General features: G+C 38.5%; 1 protein-coding gene across 8 annotated transcripts in view; it reads right to left on the bottom strand.

Moving 5' to 3' along the window:
• Positions 1-1,187: 1,187 nt before the first annotated feature.
• The window catches only part of HIVEP2 (HIVEP zinc finger 2), a 193,762-nt gene continuing 173,668 nt past the window's right edge, over positions 1,188-21,281 (bottom strand). For 7 of the 8 annotated variants that reach the window (XM_032650706.1, XM_032650705.1, XM_032650703.1 and 4 more), the window contains 4 exons: positions 14,073-14,248; positions 10,603-10,704; positions 8,927-9,822; positions 1,188-3,652 (listed from right to left, as the gene is read on the bottom strand). In XM_032650706.1, coding sequence (XP_032506597.1) covers positions 2,828-3,652; positions 8,927-9,822; positions 10,603-10,704; positions 14,073-14,248 — 1,999 coding nt within the window. In that variant the 3' untranslated portion in view covers positions 1,188-2,827. The remainder of the gene's footprint in view (positions 3,653-8,926; positions 9,823-10,602; positions 10,705-14,072; positions 14,249-21,281) is intronic. The other variant, XM_032650711.1, reaches the window with a different exon arrangement.

Here is a 21,281-nt window from a genome sequence, read left to right as displayed (position 1 = left end):
AGTGAGCAAGCAAGGGAGGGAACCTGTTGCTTGTTCTCGCTCCCCGCGGCTGCAGCAGGGGCCCCAAAAAGCCTTGCCTGAATTTCTTGTCTGGCCTCTGATCAATTTCCATTGATGAAGAAGGCCAAGAACCCTGATCTGTAACAGTTCCAGGGCCACCTCTGCAGTGAAGCCTGCTCCATGCTTCCTTTCATTCTCAGCAGGGTGATTGCTCTCTCCTTTGTGATTGCAAAACACACCAAATGCGCCATTATTTTAGCGCTAACAGCATACTGTATATATTTACTCACATATACATCTCTCCTCTTTATTTGAGCTCCTTGATGGCAGGAATACTCTCTTATCCATCCTAAATGTCAGTTATAGTACCCAGTTCATAGTAGGCATTCAAAAACTGTTTTATGAACAAGTGAATACATGAAATGAGTTAGACAGAGGAAGAAGAAGAGTATTTGATTTGGCCAGGGATCACACACACACATACACCCCCCCCCCCCAACTGAGGAGTAAGACACACAAATCACCGTATGCAACTAAATGTTGCAAGGATTATTCTCTGTGAGAGACAGATATTAGGCTAGCTGTGGTGGCCTTTAATTCACCTTTGTAAAGCACAGTTTTAAAAAGACAGTCTGGCTCGTAAAACATAATAGGTAAGCTGTAAATCCACCAGTTTGAGATTTTTGGAATGAAAATACTGATAAGAGTTTGACCTTTAATAAGCTATTTCCATTATTAAAAGTTCTACTTTTTTGTAATGAAAGAACTATGATTTCTGGATATTTTATGGTGTATTTGGTTTTTACCTTCAGTCACCTCAGCAAAAATAAAGAGGTTTCCCCACTGGGGGAATTTCAGACATGTATGCATACTGAGAGGGAAGCAGAAGGGGAAATGATCATTTGATTTATTCATGACTCTTCTCAGATGCCCATTCCCATGCCCAGGTTCTGAGGACCCCATTTCTAGAGCTCGCACTGTGTTGACCACTCTCTGTTCTAATCGGATGACATATGGAAGCCAATGACTGCCTTTTCACATGCTAAAAGCGTTCATACTCTGCACACCTCGGGATAGGCAGAGCCTAGCAATTAAAAGCACAGATGGTATGTTGGTAGCCTCAAAATTTCTGCAGCAACAAAATTGGGAAATTAAAATGTAAAACAACACATAAAAACTAGACACCTCAAGCATGTAATCGTATATTTATTTCTCTTTTTAAAGAACACTCCTTAATGTAATTCAATATACAAACTTGGTTTCACAGAATTATAATCCACTATATAGCACAAAGATAACCCAGATTGTGTGTGTGTGTGTGTGTGTGTGTGTGTGTGTGCGCGCATGTGTTGTACCCCTTCCCTTCCTTCCATTCTTCTGAACCTACAAAGGCTCTGCCCGCTGTCCACGCTAACCAAAACCCATTCTAAATGTTATCTACAAAAGACATTATCCTCCCACAAGTTCTTTTCCCTGGAAAGCTCCTTTTCCGTTCCCCCTGAGATAGCCAGGAGTGTGACACTCTTCCCCTCCGCAGTAGGGTCAAGTGGCTTCCCCTAGAGCTGATGCCAACCCTGTTACCGTGCAGACTGGCTGACAGGAAGGGCTGGGGACCAGGTCTCCGTGCCCTTCCCCACTTCCACACCCACCCCTCAGTCCAAGCGCGACCCCTCTGTAGTAGCCTTAGTTCCAGTCACCATCTCGTGCAGCAAGAACCAAGGAGATTGCTAAGCCCAGGTCTTCTCCGTGGGCAGCGCACAGCACTGCCTGCCAAGCCACCGGGCCGGCCGATAACCAAGCTCAACACAGTCCCATGTGCTTTGTCACTTTAATTTTTAAAGACACCCTAGCATAGGTCTGTGGCAACCTAGTGTCCAACTGAGTTACATAAAATTGTACCAGTGATGCACTTGTACATATTTACATGGGGCGGAATGTTTTCCCATATATTTAGATGAGTATATAGATCAACATGTTCACATAAGACCAAATACTTTTAATATTATTTATAACTGATTTATAAAGCTTTGAAAAAACTCACAATAGCACATTGTTTACTTTAATGCTTTACGGTCCTATCAGTTTAAAATCACAATCAGCACTTAAGTTATAGTCAATCCAGCAAACAAGAGACAAAAAAATTTACAAGAGTTAAGAACTGACTGATACATCCTTTATCTTTTTTTTAAACTAATGCATAAGTGCAGAATAAGATACTCTAGTTTAAATATCTTGTTTACAATATACATTTTTGTTCTAGTTACGCAACAGTAAATCCCATGCTTCACATAGAAAAGCAATCCACAACATTAAGAAAAAATGTACAATTTATGAAACAAAGTAAATAAATATTAGTATTACAGAATCAGAGCTGTACATAAAAGCTGTTCAGTTTTAATCATATAAAAATATGTTTTAGTGCAACCTCACATATATATTGATGCTGTTTTGCTTTACATCATTTAGATCCAAGTGTCCAAAAAAGGAAAGAAATTACATTTATTACAAAGCAGATACACAAATTCTAAAATATGTACAAATTACTGCTAAAAAATGCTTATAAGAATATAAGCAAAGTAAAGAAAAGGCACAAACATCTGTACAATTTTAAAAGTACCAGACCCAATAGGTTAATTTCAAATTTTGTTTTGGTCAGGCTCATGATGACTTGTTAATTTACCTAATTCTTCTGATATAACAAAAGTATATATAATAGCAAACTACTGTAACTTAGGACAGGCATGCTATAAACTTGATTACCTCTATGTCTAGAAAAACAAAAAACAAAGGGGAAAATGTGGAAATGAAAGTCTCCATGCATCTTAGATCAATGTAGTTGACTCTTTTCCGACGAAGGTTCCTTGCCTTCCTCTGTGCTTGAGGGTAATTCTTTGCTGCCTTGAAAGCCCGACTGTTTGTCATCCAGACAACTCTTGCTGTAAAACGTGGAGTGAGCGAATGCAGTCTGTGATGTACCAAAATTGTCCTTTTCACCATCATGCAAGTCAGGGTGGGTGGCTGAGGTACAGGGCTGACCTGGCTCAGGTCCACTAAAGTGTCTAATGCTAACATGTGCACTTTCCAAGGGTTTCTGATGGGGCGCCTGCCCCCGAGCTGGCTGGTCTGCCCCCAGCAGAGCGGCCTCTTCTGTGGCAATCCGGAGGGAGGCGATGGCTTTTGTGCAAGTCTGTATGTTTTCCTCCTGTTCCCGCTCTGTTGCATTCAGGCTGTCTTCTGAAGTGCTCTGTTTCATCAGTAGCCGAGGAGAGGAGGGTGTGCTAGGTGGACCAGATGACTGCAGAGCGTGAGGAGGTCGCTTCTCGTGCTGCTTAGGAACCACGTAGGGATCCTTGGCGAAGGAGTCCCCTGAAGCTCCTCTCTTCTCCTCAGAGCCCTCCATTGGCAGAGGCAATGTGGGTGGAGGGTGTAAACCGGAAAGGGCCAGCGGCATGGAGTGAACCATTTGGATCCCACCAACTGGCACCATGGGGATAGGAGCTCGCACTTGCTGCTGAGAGTGGAGTGGAAGATGACTGAAGACATAGTCATTAGGACCCTCAGGGAAAAGGCTGGAGCCTGGATGTTCATAAGCACCTTCTTGGTCTCCATAGAGACTGAAGTAAGGAACCTGAGGTAATCCTCTTCTTAAATTCTGCATCGGGAAACAGAGCACAACGCTTAGGACCCATCACGCTTCACGCTTAGGTCAAGCTGTTTCATTCATTCACTCACTCACTCATTCTTTCAAGACACGTGGAGACTCCCTAATCTTTTTATCCATTTTTTATTTCTCAAGACAAAAGAGAATTTCTCAGCGGTCTTTTAGGATTCTTGAATGAGGCGGTGGGTCTGTGAAAAGTTGCCTTTGCTGTTAAACAGCAGTGTAATAAATCATGCAATGTGTTTTCTCCACTAGGTACAGAGACATGTTCCAGCTCTGTTTTGTTCATAAGATGGAATGAAAAGAAAATAATGGATAATTACCAAAAACACTTTACTGAGCCAAAAAACACTAATAATAGATTTTTTAATTCAAAAGGAAGTTAAAAGATTACCATCTGTTTACATGGCAGATTTTTAATATTTTTCTTAAGTGTTGATGAATAGAAATGGAGTGACAAGTCTGAAAATTAGCTTGCTTCTTTTTTTTTTTTTTTTTTTTTTTTTTTAGTTTTCTACAGAACAGATGACAAAATGGTGGTGATAACACAAACTGGTTACTCCAATGTGCAAAGCATTGGTCTAAAGGAACAAATTCCTGCTCAGGAGACATCGAGGCAGAAGATCAGCACAGCTTCTCCATCAAATCTTAATTCAAGGCCAGATTTAGTATGGAAACTATGCATCAAAGTAGTTAATATTAAATATTTCAAATCGTTACAACTTGCATTCAACTACACAGCCGGGAACCAAAGATGACTGTGTTTTAATTCTTCTGTTTATACTACTATTTCCACTTAAATATCTTCTTGGCAATTAATGGATTAAGACACTTAAAATTGGGGGCCAGTATTCCAGATTTTATCGTCCCAGTCCTGAGAATGGAGAACTTATTTTGTATAATTGTTTCTGTAGCAAAACCCAACTTAATACTGTGAGATTATCAGGTTTTGATGAGATGATGAGGTTTCAGTTGCCGAGACTCATTCTTTTAATGAATCGTCATCTAAAAGAGACTCACTGTAGTTTTATTTTTACGTTTTTTGAGAACTTAAAATCAGAGAGATACAAATGTGGCAAATACGGTAGTAATCAGGAGAGACCCAAAAATGCTCTAACTCATTTCAAGGATGTTTCAGTTCTAAAATTCAAGATATGCTCTATACCATTAGTGATTCATCCAGTTCTATTTGGATCGTGAGACCAGCTCAAGAACGAGAAGTTATGCATCGTCTCTGCTACTCTGTACCAGGCTTGGCCCTTACCCTGTTCTGGGCTTCACCTTATTCAAGCCAAAAACAAATGACCTGTGCTGAAAGTGCAGGAGAAATCATGTAATCATCAACCCTATAACCACAAGCATCTCATAAGCTAGGTAAGGGGAGAATTTTATGGTATGGGAAAGAATCATTTAAATGCTACCAAAAAAAAAAATGCCTCTTGTACTTGCTCTGGTTTAGAAAAAAGGCGTGTTTCCTTCATCCATCACCACGTAAGGTGGAAGAACATAATGCCTACAATAATGACCTTTGAAGCTAACCAAATGAATCTTCTTTTAATCACGATTATCACAGATTCAAAGTTTAAAACGAAATGTAGCTTGGCTATTTTTCCGTTTTGCTTTTGATTGCTATTCTGTGATGTCCACTGCATACACCTAATCAGAATGGGGGTCTGTGAGGCAGCCAGAGACACAGCTGTCCCATTTCATGAGATCTCTGAGTCAAGCCTAACAAAGGGAGTGGTGAACTGTCCTCTAAAAGTAGGAGGTATTCAGCATGTTCAAGAGCCAACAGAATTTTGTGTTAAGAGTAAAAGTGTTACAGTCAGACCTTTACTGACCAGAAATTAAATGATTATGGTCACAGAGGCAAGTGCACAAGTACAATTCCTATCATGTAACCACTTCCATGGCTCCAAATACTGCCAGCCTTTTCCACATATCCTCTGTCCTTGAATTGACCCTTTCTTCACCCTCCAAATAAACTCTCAAGAAGATTTTTCTACTCTAGTTTTTACTCCATTTGCAACACTGTTCTCATAACTTGGACCTTATCATTGTAATTATCGTGAACACACTCCCATCTTACTTAAAAATCTCGATACGGAAAGATGAATAATGAATGCATGTGTGGGTTGTGTTAAGTGCATGCATGTGTGTGTGTATATCTATCCGTATACCCCATGTACCAGATATTTACCCCACTCATCTTTTCAACAGTGTCACTAGGTCCTCTGGAAGCAAAGGCTCAGAAGGAGGTAGGGGTGCAAGAGGTTCAGCTGGGGGTGGTGATGGGGGAGCGGGGAGTTAATGTATGGGAAGGTAATGGGAAGAGGAAGCAGGTGGTCAGCTGGGGCTGATCCAGGCTCAGCCATTGACTGGGGGCTGCAGGGGAGAATGTGACCTTGGCTTGAAAATGGAGGCCTAGCCTGAAGGTATGAACAGCTGGAGGCTGTCAGCTCACTGCATTCCTTAGAGCTGAATGGCAAGTTCTTTCAAGGACAGAAATCTGCTTGGCCCAGCCCCCTGACTGCCACAAACAGATTAAGAAACTGTGGCCAAGAGGTTAATTGACTTGTTCAAGATCACACAGAGAGCAAAAGGGATGGAACCGTAGGACCACACTTTTACTAGACAATGTTCACGGACACTGTACCGAGGACCAGGACACACTTTCTTTGTCTCCTTGCTGTCTATCTACCAAAACTTTAAAAATGGAAAAGGAAAACTTTTTGTTTAAAAAAGATGAGGCCAGAAACTGTACAATTTTTTCATCCTTGAGCCACATATGATTGATAAACCCTCAAAAAATATTTACTGAATGAATGAATAAAAAACTCTTTTCTCTCTTCCTCTCTTCCTTCCTCCCTCTCTCTTTCCCATTCTATTGTTTATCTATCTACCTTTCTATCTATCACACATCTACCTATCTATCATCTGTCTTAAAATTAACACTAACCGGAGGGCATTAGGGAGGAAACCGCAGGATACTAGAATCTCAGTGACTGCATATCACCTCCTCCAAACCTGCTCCCTGGGACCTACCACTCCAGACTGAACCAGGTTATGAGCCTGCCACACTGGACTACAGGGTCCTTTCATGCCACGGTCACTGCCCTGTGAGCCCTTGGTCAATGTTACACAACAAGGTATTGCTAATAGAATTTCCATCAAAAAGAATTATTTTTAGGGTTATTCCAAAATAATAGAGAGGGGGAAGCACTCATCTACTACAGCAATCGGGAGACGTACTTCTCATAGGATCATTGATTCTTCTTTGCTCTGGCAATGAAAATCTTGTCCGTACATCATAGAAAGGTGAAAACCCTCTGCAGCCCCTCCAAAAAGGTGTGGTAAAGCATCAAACGGGAAGCGTTCGAGACCAAGTGTCTCTGCTTGGGGAGGATCCTCAGGGAGGATTCCAAGGTCTATTCCTTTCTATCGCATGAACAAAGCAGCCTGCTAAGAATCCTCTACAGAGAATTAAACTGGGTAATAGACCAAAGGCTCAACAGTTGGGCTTCATAAATGGTAAAGTTCAACAATAATATTAAGTATCCAGGTGAACTGGTATTAAAAAAAAAAAACTGGTGCAAAGTCAATGACTAATAAAAACCAATCTCCTTCCAACAACAACCTTCTGGCCATAGATCTAAAAATTAGGTGAAGTCCTTCAGTCTACTCCTTCACTTCCTTTGCCCAAGTTGGCTGCGAGTTGCTATTATTTTTTAATAACAATAGTGTGTTGGCACCAAAGGGTTATTTTTTGCGGCTGTAGTTGATCAGGAACAGGAGAGCCTCATCTCACACACTTCACCAGCATCATTGGGTCTATACCAGAAAAAGCATTTTACACGCTGGATGTGGTATCCTGGTATCGGAGGCATTTCTCACTCTATTCACGCTGCAATAGCATGAACTTCAGAAGAGCCCTGCTTTCTACTTAGCACCACCAAGACGCAAAAAACCTGTGGAAATGTCCCTCTTTTTCTTAGCTTGTTAATTTATTTGTTTGACAAATAGTTACAAATAGTCCTGATAGCTACACACGTTTCCGCAGTAGTTGAACCATGAAGACTAAGCAGGTGGCGGGCTTGTAAACAGAGGGTGCTGGGGGCAGGGGAGTGGAATGCAGCAGGGAGTTTTCCTAAAGTTCAAAAGTGACAACCTAAGCATCTAATTCAGGGTGGAGGAAAGGTGATGAGAGGGAGGAAGGCGACCACTAGGGCAATGATAAGACGGTAGAGCTGGGAGCTGGCAGTGCTTCCTTTGGCTGTGAAGCACAGTGCCGACCCACATGATGGAAATCCAGAGCAAAAGGAGAATGGCAAAGAACAGAGCCCAGGAAACAAAAAGCACACTTAAAGCGGCCAAACTCCAAAGGTATCATTCCTCTGTCTACGCTAGGTGCCTGCTTCATTCATTTTTTAAAACCCTACACAAGCTGAAAGAGACATCAAGGTCTACCACGCTGGTGGAATGAGGCAGGGCAGGTGCTTTTCTATGGATTTGCATAAGCCCACTGCCTAAATTTCATCCATGATTGCTGCTGTTGTTATCTTAATCTATAATGAGGGCATACCATAGAAATCGCCTCTGATGCTTTCTCCCTTAGCTTTCCCAACTCCCCATTCTCTGCGGGCTCAAGATCTCACTTTACAAGGGCACTCAATAGCGGGAAGTGGTGGTACCAGGAAGCAAAGCATACATGTTCATGCCTTTCATTTATAAACATACCAAGGGGTTCATTCTCCCCTCTTCCGATCCCTCACTGGTTTCACATGTCCACTCACTGTGGGCAAAGTAATGAGTTTATTTTAAAATATTTTTTTTGCTTGAAAGTCAATGCTAATGCCTGAATCAGAATCCTTATCTGGCAAAGAGTTACATAAATGACACCTAAATGTCCCTGAGAATGTCTGTCTCGGCAGCCATGCGATTCCAAAGACTTCACCTTTTCTACTCATGCAAAGGTTTCAACTCCTGTCAATAATGAGTTAGGTTTAGAAAGCATTTAGAAAGATCGCCCCTGTTACCAGCTGGAAATGCTCTTCTCTGATGTAATACTACACTTGGGATAATACCACAGACATGTTACTGACAATAGCATGCAATAAAAATGTCTTCCTTCTATTTTCAGTAACCAAGTTTACTCCTCCCCATGAAAGAGACCCATGTCATAATACATTTCACACTAGTGTGTCATCAAGAGACTCCAATGTGCTTGGACTTATATACTAGAAAGAGAAAGCTAATTATACTTACAGGAGGCCCCAATACAATTGGCTCTGCTTGCAAATACTGTCCCATGGACAACGGTGGGTTGTGGTATAAAGCCCTTCTGGGAGATGGTGCTCTTATGGTGGTCATGTATCTTCTCTCTCTTCTGGGAGAGAGGTCTCTTCTGGCCGTGATCTCTTTCCCAGGTGACACTGGCCTCCTTGGGGACAGATGCCTTCTTGGTGAAACATCTCCTTGTGATATCTCTCTTCTCAAGGCAGCTTCCTTTCTTGGTGAAAGATGTCTCATGGGCGATACATCTCTCCTAGGTGATAAATGTCTTCTGGGTGACAAATCTCCTTTGGGTATCAGATACCTCTTTGGTGAATTATCTCGACAGGGTGAAGAATCATATCCTGGTGAGGAATGGTGGCTGGAGGGTGAGAAGTCCCTTGGGGAGGAACTCGGCTCTGAAGACAGCATGCATTCTTCATCCATACAACTAGGGATGTCTAACCTGTCTTTGTCTGGTTCCGAGTCTGTACTTTTGCTCTGGAATAATCTCTGGTATTCTGTCATTGGAGTATCTTCACATGAGTCACTTGGTGTCATAAGCTGAGTAACCTGAATACTTGGCAAAGTAACCAAATAGCTGATCAATGAAGAATGCCCCAGGGAGCTATCAGAAGGAACCCCATGGGGCACGGCGCCAACATTCACAGGTAAGGAGGAGAATCTAGGAGGCTGGGGACTGGTGCTTCTTGATCTTGTTTTTGGTGTCAGATCTCCTTGGTCATCAAAGTCATCATCATCTTCATCATCATCATCATTATCATCTCCATCCTCACCATCCGATTCTTCAGCATCTGAGAACTGATGATCAGTTGAAATGCTGGACATGCTATGCTTCTCAGCCGCTTTGTGCAAATCTTCCATCGTTTCTGAAGCAATTGAACAAAGAGAGTGAAGATCAAGATCCAAATACGAAGGTTAGGAGCTAATTTAGGCCCCATCTCTTTCCAAAAGCTTTCCTCAACCCTCCAGCCCTTAGAGACAGTCTTATCTCTGAATTCCTATAACACACATGGGCACATACCTCTGTGACTCTAGATTGGTTCTTGTTTTTTTTTTTTTTATGTACCTATCTGGTTTCATCTCCACCCTGTAATACGGACTCCATAGTAGGACCTTATAACTCAGGCGTCATACCACTCGTAGAAAACCCTCAATAAATGGGTATGCAATGTTGTTAATGATGGTATTAGAGGAAAAAGAGAAGTAAGACTTGTCTCTACAGGTATAAGACCTCACGAGGCCCAGCTGACCCTCAGGTTTTCTATTGAGGTTACTGATGGATTCTTTTTACTACTAGATTTCCTCTTAATAGGAAAAGTAAGACAAAATGCTTTCCAAGTTTCCCAAAAGGTTTCATAAACTTTAAATCACCATCACAACTTAGGTGCAATTAGATCTCCTTTATGGTTCTAGATAGAAGTATTTCCATAGTAAGGCCTTTCAACCTCCTCAGCCAGAACTGAAATGCATTTCTTCTCAGTAAGTTTCAAGCAACTCAATGTGTCAGACTTCTTTTCTGTATTTAGTATTTAGTAAAATGAAATGTGATCAGTATCTTTTTTAAATACCTAAATTTATTTTACCACCTTGGCCACAAAGCTCCAGCATGCACAGTAAAGAGTTCAGTCAACTAAAGTATGAAATACCTGTTTCCTCGGTTTCGGTATCATCCACTGATGTCATTGAGACCCCCAACTCCAGGCATTTCTTCATGTGTGCTTTAGATTTCATATGCTTCGTTAGGTTTCCTGGAAAATACAGCCAAAAAAAGAGCAATGAATTGGTTACCAAAATGTGATGATTGCTGCAAAATTCAGTGTGAAATGAACTGACTTGAGATAATAAAGATTTGTTTCTCGCCCCTACCCCCTTGTCTCAAACTTAAGAGGAACAATTGGGCTTCTGAAGATGTTAACCCCAGACAGCTTCAGCCCAATCTCAGGTTTTCTGCATTCTAGAAGACTTGTCGAAGTCTAGGGTCACAGCTTTTCAAGAGTAGGCTCAAGTACAACTGGGAATCCCAGGCTTTCCTGGCTGAGAAGGGATCTAATATCTTTGGCCCAGTTGGGCCCACCTCCTTGGACTCCATATAACCAGGATGGCACAAGCTGGGTCACACCTCTCTGAGCAACTTCAGAATGAAATATTGTCATCAACATATCCACCAGACCCCAGACCTTCTGGCATTGATCAGATATAGATTAAACTCACAGGATCCTCACTTGTCAGAAGAAAAAATATATGCAAACTAATGTTGGGGCCAATCCTGTAAATGAATGCAAAGATCCATACAAATACTTAGCTAACTACTTATAGGAAGCATTAGTCTCAGTATTTAGCATCTATCCATCTGGCATATATCAGCAAAGTTTATGACAGCAGCTTCTAAAGTTCTGGAGCAGCAAAATTCCTTTCTTATTTATCTTGAAACTCCCACTGTTCTACGAAAAAAGAAAGAATTTTATGTCAAATATGTATTATGATGATGATAAGACATACACAATTGTCCCTTATGTAAAATGGTGTAGTACAATTGGCCCTCCATATCCGCAGGTTCAGCATTCACAGATATGAAGCGCTGGCTATACAGTTATACGTGTACCTAAGTACATATGTGTATTTCTATAGATTTATATAATTGCTATATGGAATGTGAGAAATTATGAAAACACTGATCCAATCACCTCTGATTTAGGATCTATGAAATTATATTATTCCATGTCATATATATAACTTATCAAAAGAGATCCAGGAAGTAATTCAGCTGTAAGGGCCATATTATTATCTTTGCGCTTTGACGCTGCTTTAGTAACATAGCAGCAAATGCTTTATTTTTAAGAGTAGGCTCATTGAATCTAGATGGAAACTCAGCCTGCTGAAATAGTTTATTCCCCTTGTAAGAGTGTTTAGCTTACTATTAATGTAATATAGGAGCCACAACTCTAAACTGGGGCACTGTTGTTTATTATTTTATTTATATTATTTTATTTTTTACTTAACATTTGGCTTATTGCTTATATACCTACAAATTTTATGTGGTATTTTGGTAACTCCAAACATAGAAATATGTCCTGGCCCTTACTGCTCTTTTTTATCAAAAAAACTATATCTACAATTTTTCTAAAGATCTAAACAATTTTTATAGATACATCATCAAGAATTCTAAAATCTGTAAATTAATTAAATATGTCTATAAATTAATGGAAATCATCTGCTTCTGTAAGGGTGCAAGTGATCTGAGTATGTGGACATATGTAGATGTTAGGTATGTCAAGATAGTTTATTTAGAGCTCAGTATGTGTTTCTTCTTCTATATTTTTCTTTCCACTCGTTTCAAGTAGGCAGTGAGGCTTTGCGTTCTCATCCTCAGGGTAGTTTTGTAGTTAGAAATAGGGCTCAGAAACAACCCCACCCTGACTTTGGCTTATTAAAGTCTTGAACATATGAAGGATTATAGCAAAGAGAGGGGAACAGGATGGCAGGAAAGGGCACCTGGAGAAGTGACACAGGCACAGAGGAGGTACCAGTCCTACAAGTGTGCTCTGATTCTGTGCTCAGATGACATGACAACAAGCACTTCAGCCGGAAGTGAAAACTGGCGGACGAGGGGTTTCCCAGGATGATCTGCTCTTTTTAAGATTCCAAGACATTTGTACATTCCCGAAGGGTGACAAGGAAACTCCAGTAATGACCAAGAAACAATTATTTCCTGCTAAAACTCCAAGACGATGGTTCAAAGCCAAATTTAATTTGGGTGAAAAGAAATAGCTATGTGACGTTTCTTCACGCAGTGTTTCATGCGGCTATACCTACAGTTAACTCATATGCCCAGGGAATATCAGTTGTAATGACTGGCGGATTTGCATTATTTCCTAAAACCAAAGTTTATATTTTCTTATGTCCTAGGGAGTCTCTCAGTGAAGTTCTACATAAAAGGTCTTGATTGTGCAAAAGTGGATGGTATTTAAAGGACCTTATGTTTATCTCCTTTGAAATGCAAATGAACACTCCCTCCCCCTCTTTCTGGCTTACAAAGAGGCATACTTATAATATAAATATCTTTTTAATAAAGAAGAAACAGATACGTTGAGAGGCTACACATTTTTACTTCTGACAAACGAATAAAGACAATTTAGGATTTTGTGTATAAGAGAAAATAGGTACACATTTCTCTACCAAAGATTATTTTATTTGATATTTATTTTTCTTGATGGGTAGTGGAGCAGATTAATTGGCATGCAAATCTAAAGTTAAAACATTGGAAAATGTTAGTGTGAGGTTAGTAAGGGTGTGTCTAGAGGATTCATTAGTACTTCTACAGTAAATAGTAAAACATACTTCTACAGAAGTCATCCACCTCTAATTCACTACTGTTTGTATTCTGAGAACACTGGGTTTATAAACATTTTCATAATTTTATAAAATGATAGAAATATAATTGAAGCAACCTTTTAGTATAAAATATTTTCATATAAATCTACCTTCTAAAAACAGATATTTTTTAAAAAAAGAGAATATCATTTCAAGGCAAGTCTTAGTTTTATGAGATTAATAGCCATGGCCTGAGAGTAAGAAATTGTCTCCATGCTGATAAATACACAGAATACAAGCTATCAAATTTCTATGCATAATTAATGCAAGTGTGGATGGAGGGGCCCACCGGGGAGTCCGCGGGTCTCTACATCATTTATAATCTTGAAACTGACCATGGGCACATGTTTTCTTTCCGGCTGCCGCCTTGCTTTTCTAATGCCATGGCATGGATTATCTCCCTGCAGTATTTCAATAGCGGTGCAAAGATTCTCTAGACCACATAACATTTCCAACATGAGGTAATAGCTATCCAGGCAATTCTTAGCCACTTCCTTCGAGACAACTAGCCTGGACCTAAGTCTGTAGCTCTTACTTAGGTCATAAAAGGAGCCTCACTGTCTCATGTACATCCTCAGACCACTTAACAGGAAGAGGAAAATACATTTTGTGGGGTCACATTTTCACAAAGAAAACCAACTAATTGTCGATGACGGTTATAAAATAGTATTCAGAATCTGGAGCAGCCATTAAAAAAAGTGTTTTTCCTCTAAAAAAAAAAAAGAAAGAAAAATCAGACCTGTACCTTTTGTTTTGAAGGCAAAATTACATAACTTGCATACATAAGGCCGGACATCAGTATGAGTGCGGATATGCTTTTTGAGCATGCTCGGTTTCTTACAGCGAATTCCACATTCTTCACAAATGTACTTTCCACGTCCACGTCCTCTGACATATACATAATCTTCATTTGACTTATACCTGTTAAAAAAGGGAAAATACAGTGTGTTTCCAAATACTTTTGCACGTTATACGTCAAACCAAAAGCTAATCATTTGCAAGACAAATTTTTAGGAGGGACTTTTACAATTATTTAACTTTATTTCTACAAAGCCTGTGAAATCTATGCAGTAAAGTCCTGAAAGAACAGATTTGGCATTGTAAATAAAAGGGAATTTTTTTCTATATGGAGTTCAAAACGGAATTGGCTCTTCTATGAAGTGTAAATATATGGACTCCGTACAGATGTTCAATGGGCTTATATAAGCCTCAAAGAGTTGCAGAGCTGTGCACCTCACTGCCTCTGGCCAAGAAACATCCAAAAAGTTATACTAGCATATTTAAATCATCACATATCATTTGCTAATATTCCATCATCTAAGATGTGCATACCCCTCTGAATTTGCTAGAATAAATATGACTGATTATAGAATTCTTCATTGCAAGTTTCTACTCTATTTTTACAATCCTGGCACGAGAGTCAGAAATTTCTAGCTTACACAGGCTGAGCTGAGCTCACCAACTGTTGCCTACAGATTTGATCTGCTCTTCTCAAGGACCATGAATCTGTACTAAAGTGAAGTCTAAATTTCAAGTGGCTTCTGGAAGGTACTGTTACATAATGAAAACTAGACTTTCTATTTTTCAATCAAATTTGCATTCGTTTCTGGAACGATTTAATAGAGAAGTTTGAAAGGATAAATGAGGCCCTCTAGTTTAATTAAATCAGTTAGATGTGCAAAGTCTTAGGTATTCACTGTAATTATCAATGGAAGAAACCTATCTAGTGCTCACCACCCATCACATTTTGTTTAGAATACAGGGAAACATGACCTATCATACAGGATAGCAGCATTCTACTGAATAACTCAATGAATACCATTATCTCTTAAATCTCAGGCTAGAATTATGGGTCTAATGTCATTCTTGGGAAGATATTCCTTTCGAAGGGCTCTTTTTATAACTTCAAAAGGTAAAGTGACCTACAAAATGCCTTAACTCAGTGTGGACTGACTTAAAGGCACTAGATTTACAGTTTTGTTTCGTTTCGTCTTACATTCTAAGAGCATTGCAAACTTCTCTATTTTGTTCTAGCTAATCTATCATCAGAAGTAAAAGCAAGTTCAAATTCATTTGTCAAATCCACTGAAGAATATTTAAGAGAGAAAATCCATCCAACATATTTAAATATCCACTCTGCTATGGATATTATTTAATCTTAAGATTATCTTTTGTTCAGTACCAATCCAGGTGAGAAGTGACTAGTATCAGAAATATGAATAGTCAGTTTTGCATGCTTTCTGCTCCTTTAAATCTTTCCCATTTAGGGACAAGGAATTTCCAAAGTCAACTTTTTCTTCAAAACTATTTTGAACTTTGTCTTTCATCTCACATTATCTTTTGTAATAAAGAAGAAAAGAACTTAAAGATGCAAAATATCTTTCATCTTTTAATATCACTATTCTCTGCCCCAAACTTAGGGCATGAAATTACCTAAGGATGAAATTACCTTAGGATGAAATTACCTAAGGAATATAGAATAAAACAAATAATTTTATAGAAAGCAACTTTTCTTCAGGAAAGGGTACTTTAAGCTTACTGTGGCCCAGGCCCATCATTGTACTTGATGTACAATGTATTATCTTCAAATAACACTATTTTAAAGTCTCAGCTGATTAACTTGCTTCCAGAATGAAAACAGAGTAAATTTTGTATAAAATATAACCATATTAGAAAAGTCTGCACAAATAAAATATTTACCCTTCAACAGTTCTGCAGACCCATGAATTTACTTGATACAAGAATTAATGGATTTTGAAAAAATAATTAAAAGATATGATGAATTGGGCGATTGGAATTGACATGTATACACTGATGTGTATAAAATTGATGACTAATAAGAACCTGCTGTATAAAAAAATAAATAAAATAAAATTTAAAAATTAAAAGGAAAAAAAGAATTAATGGATTTAAAAAAATAATTAAAAGGTATGTTTAATTAAATTACTGTCTATGAATTAAATAGTAATAAGAAACATATACACTTAAAAATTTGGTCAGTAATACTTTTTTTTTTGAACTTATCACTTTGCAATTGGCAAAATAAGAGGTGGTAACACACTTCTTGGAATAAACAGATGATTACCACCAGGCAGAAGATGGATCACAGATTAAGGAATGATATCAATTATAGGAAAGAATCTGTAAAATATACAAACACATGGAGGCTAAACAATACACTGCTTAATAACCAAGAGATCACTGAAGAAATCAAAGAGGAAATGAAAAAATACCTAGAAACAAATGACAATGAAAACATGATGACCCAAAACCTATGGGAGGCAGCAAAAGCAGTTCTAAGAGGGAAGTTTATAGCAATACAATCTTACCTCAAGAAACAAGAAAGATCTCAAATAAACAACCTAACCTTACACCTAAAGCAATTAGAGAAAGAAGAAGAAGAAGAAGAAGAAAAAAAACCCCAAATTTAGCAGAAGGAAAGAAATCATAAAGATCAGATCAGAAATAAATGAAAAAGAAATGAAGGAAACAATAGCAAAGATCAATAAAACTAAAAGCTGCTTCTTTGAGAAGATAAAATTGACAAACCATTAGGCAGACTCATCAAGAAAAAAAGGGAGAAGACTCAAATCAATAGAATTAGAAATGAAAAAGGAGAAGTAATAACTGACACTGCAGAAATACAAAGGATCATGAGAGATTACTACAAGCAACTATACACCAATAAAATGGAAAACCTGGAAGAAAAGGACAAATTCTTAGAAAAGCACAACCTCCTGAAACTGAACCAGGAAGAAATAGAAAATATAAACAGACCAATCACAAGCACTGAAACTGAGACTGTGATTAAAAATCCTCCAACAGACAAAAGCCCAGGACCAGATGGCTTCACAGGTGAATTCTATCAAACATTTAGAGAAGAGCTAACACCTATCCTTCTCAAACTCTTCCAAAATACAGCAGAGGGAGGAATACCCCCAAACTCATTCTATGAGGCCACCATCACCCTGATACCAAAACCAGACAAAGATGTCACAAAGAAAGAAAACTACAGGCCAATATCACTGATGAACATAGATGCAAAAATCCTCAACAAAATACTAGCAAACAGAATCCAACAGCACATTAAAAGGATCATCCACCATGATCAAGTGGGGTTTACCCCAGGAATGCAAGGATTCTTCAATATATGCAAATCAATCAATGTGATACACCATATTAATAAATTGAAGGATAAAAACCATATGATCATCTCAATAGATGCAGAAAAAGCTTTTGACAAAATTCAACACCCATTTATGATAAAAACCCTCTAGAAAGTAGGCATAGAGGGAACTTACCTCAACAAAATAAAGGCCATACATGACAAACCCACAGCCAACATCATTCTCAATGGTGAAAAACGGAAACCATTTCCACTAAGATCAGGAACAAGACAAGGTTGCCCACTCTCACCACTATTATTCAACATAGTTTTGGAAGTTTTAGCCACAGCAATCAGAGAAGAAAAAGAAATAAAAGGACTCCAAATCAGAAAAGAAGAAGTAAAGGTGCCACTGTTTGCAGACGACATGATACTATACATAGAGAATCCTAGAGATGCTACCAGAAAACTACTAGAGCTAATCAATGAATTTGGTAAAGTTCAAATCAATGAATTTGGTAAAGTTCAAAAGCTAATCAATGAATTTGGTAAAGAACACAAAATTAATGCACAGAAATCTCTTGCATTCCTATACACTAATGATGAAAAATTTGAAAGAGAAATTAAGGAAACACCCCATTTACCATTGCAACAAAAAGAATAAAATACCTAGGAATAAACCTGACTAAGGAGACAAAAGACCTGTATGCAGAAAACTATATGACACTGATGAAAGAAATTAAAGATAATACAAACGGATGGAGAGAGATACCATGTTCTTGGACTGGAAGAATCAACATTGTGAAAATGACTATACTACCCAAAGCAATCTACAGATTCAATGCAATCCCTATCAAACTACCAATGGCATTTTTCACAGAAGTAGAACAAAATATTTCACAATTTCTATGGAAACACAAAAGACTCCGAATAGCCAAACCAATCTTGAGGAAGAAAAATGGAGCTGGAGGAATCAGGCCCCCAGACTTCAGACTATTCTACAAAGCTAGAGTAATCAAGACAGCATGGTACTGGCACAAAAACAGAAATATAGATCAAAGGAACAGGATAGAAAGCCCAGAGATAAACCCACGCACATATGGTCACTTTATTTTTGATAAAGGAGGGAAGAATATACAATGGAGAAAAGATAGCCTCCTCCATAAGTGGTGCCGGGAAAACTGGACAGCTACATGGAAAAGAGTAAAATTAGAACACTCCCTAACACCATACACAAAAATAAACTCAAAATGGATTAAAGATCTAAATGTAAGGCCAGATACTATAAAACTCTTAGAGGAAAACATAGGCAGAACACTCTATGACATAAATCACAGTAAGATCCTTTTTGACCCACCTCCTAGATAAATGGAAATAAAAACAAAAGTAAACAAATGGGACCTAATGAAACTTCAAAGCTTTTGCACAGCAGTGGAAACCATAAACAAGATGAAAAGACAACCCTCAGAATGGAAGAAGATATTTGCAAATGAAGTAGCTGACAAAGGATTAATCTCCAAAATTTACAAGCAGCTCATGCAGCTCAATATCAAAAAAACAAACAACGCAATCCCAAAATGGGCAGAAGACCTGAATAGACATTTCTCCAAAGAAGATATACAGATTGCCAACAAACACATGAAAGGATGCTCAACATCACTAATTATCAGAGAAAGGCAAATCAAAACTACCATGAGGTATCACCTCACACCAGTCAGAATGGCCATCATCAAGAAATCTACAAACAATAAATGCTGGAGAGGGTATGGAGAAAAGGGAACCCTCTTGCACTGTTGATGGGAATGTAAATTGATACAGCCACTACGAAGAAAAGTATGGAGGTTCCTTAAAAAACTAAAAATAGAAGTACCATATGACACAGCAATCCCACTACTGGGCATATACCCTGAGAAAACCATAATTCAAAAACAGTCATGTACCACGATGTTCATTGTAGCTCTATTTACAATAGCCAGGACATGGAAGCAACCTAAGTGTCCATCGACAGATTAATGGATAAAGAAGATGTGGCACATATATACAATGGAATATTACTCAGCCATAAAAAGAAACGAAATTGAGTTATTTGTAGTGAGGTGAATGGACGTAGAGTCTGTCATACAGAGTGAAGTAAGTCAGAAACAGAAAAACAAATACCGTATGCTAACACATATATATGGAATCGAAAAAAAAAAATATATATATATATATATGTATATAGTTCTGAAGAACCTAGGGGCAGGGCAGGAATAAAGATGCAGACATAGAGAATGGACTTGAGGACTTATATATACTACCAAATGTAAAATAGATAGCTTGTGGGAAGCAGCCGCATAGCACAGGGCGATCAGCTCGGTGCTTTGTGACCACCTAGAGGGGTGGGATAGGGAGGGTGGGAGGGAGACGCAAGAGGGAGGGGATATGGGTATATATGTATATGTATAACTGATTCACTTTGTTATAAAGCAGAAACTAACACAGCATTGTAAAGCAATTATACTGCAATAAAGATGTTTTTTAAAAAAAAAGGAATGATTGGGACATAGCCCATAACGTTGGACAATGAAATGAGGAGAAAATTAAATATGGCCCAATCCTTTTGGATCATCAAAACACAGCAATAAAATGTTCACATATGCTTTTTCATTTGTGTCCTTCGTTAGTGGAGATGGGCTCCCCAAATCATACAGTCACTGTGAAAGTCTCACTAATCTAGTACAAGTGCGCTGTTATGAAGAAGACTGATGAGTGTAAGCGTTGATTCAGTCACAGGGATCACTCAGTCTCTGTAAAGATAAAATCTCAATTTCTCTTGTTTGTGTTAAAAGATGAGGAATGTGAAAAAATACCGAGACAAGCTTCATGACTACAAACGGCTGTGGCTTTAGTGGTGACAATACTAGGCATTCATCCAAGGGGGTCAACCTTACCAGGGAACCAACTTTGATAATCCATCTCCAAACTGGTAAATTTATGTGAGAAACTGATACTTCATATCACCAACCACTCAACATTTTAGAGTCAAACAGATAACATTATTTTGTTCTCCAAATATAATTAGAATAAAATCATGCTCATGGAAATATGTCAATTATAGATCTGTTGCAAAGATAAGGTAGACACATCACAATCCCCAAATGTGGTTAACGTCCTTTAAAATTTTTTAATTTTAAAGCAGAAGTCTGGGCTTTTTCTCCCCTGTGACTAGATTTAAGATACCTTTCTATCAAAATCTAAAACTGGACATTACACATACATGCAGTGTTTCTTAACTAGATAGACAACAAAATCATTGAACCTTATTACTTGAGTTTCTGCAACTCAGAATTCAACATTTAAAAAGAAATTCCTAAAGACAGAGAAACTGTCACAGACCAGAGAAGTTTGGGGAAACATGACAACTAAATGCGAAGTGGTGCCCTGGCTTGGATACTAGAACAGAAAGAGGGTGTTGAAGGGACTGGCGAAATCCCAATAAGGTCTGGACTTTATGTAATAATAAAAACAATAAAATAAAACTAGTTTCTAGGTTTATACATGAGTGTGCATGACTGCGTTTTTGTAAGCATAGAATAAAACTATGTCCATTACTAACACAACAAATGCCTATCAAAGTAATACCAAAGAATGAACAAACTTGGACAATATCAAGAGTCCAGCAATTTAGTCGATTTCATATTGAATTAGAGGTATGAAAATTTAAGGCAGAAGTTCGAACCATATACAATAGGGACATTTTCATTAAAAGCAAGTCATGAAAGCAAGGGCACGAGCTCATTATCTATTACCAGACAGACTTCAGGAATGTGTATAGAATAAGGAATTTGCTTTATGCTTCAGACCAGAGGA

This window comes from Phocoena sinus, chromosome 12 (assembly GCF_008692025.1).
Source record: "Phocoena sinus isolate mPhoSin1 chromosome 12, mPhoSin1.pri, whole genome shotgun sequence".
In the NCBI taxonomy this organism is placed as follows: domain Eukaryota; kingdom Metazoa; phylum Chordata; class Mammalia; order Artiodactyla; family Phocoenidae; genus Phocoena; species Phocoena sinus.
Note: the sequence above shows the minus strand (reverse complement) of the source record. Positions and strands in the feature narration are given on the sequence as shown.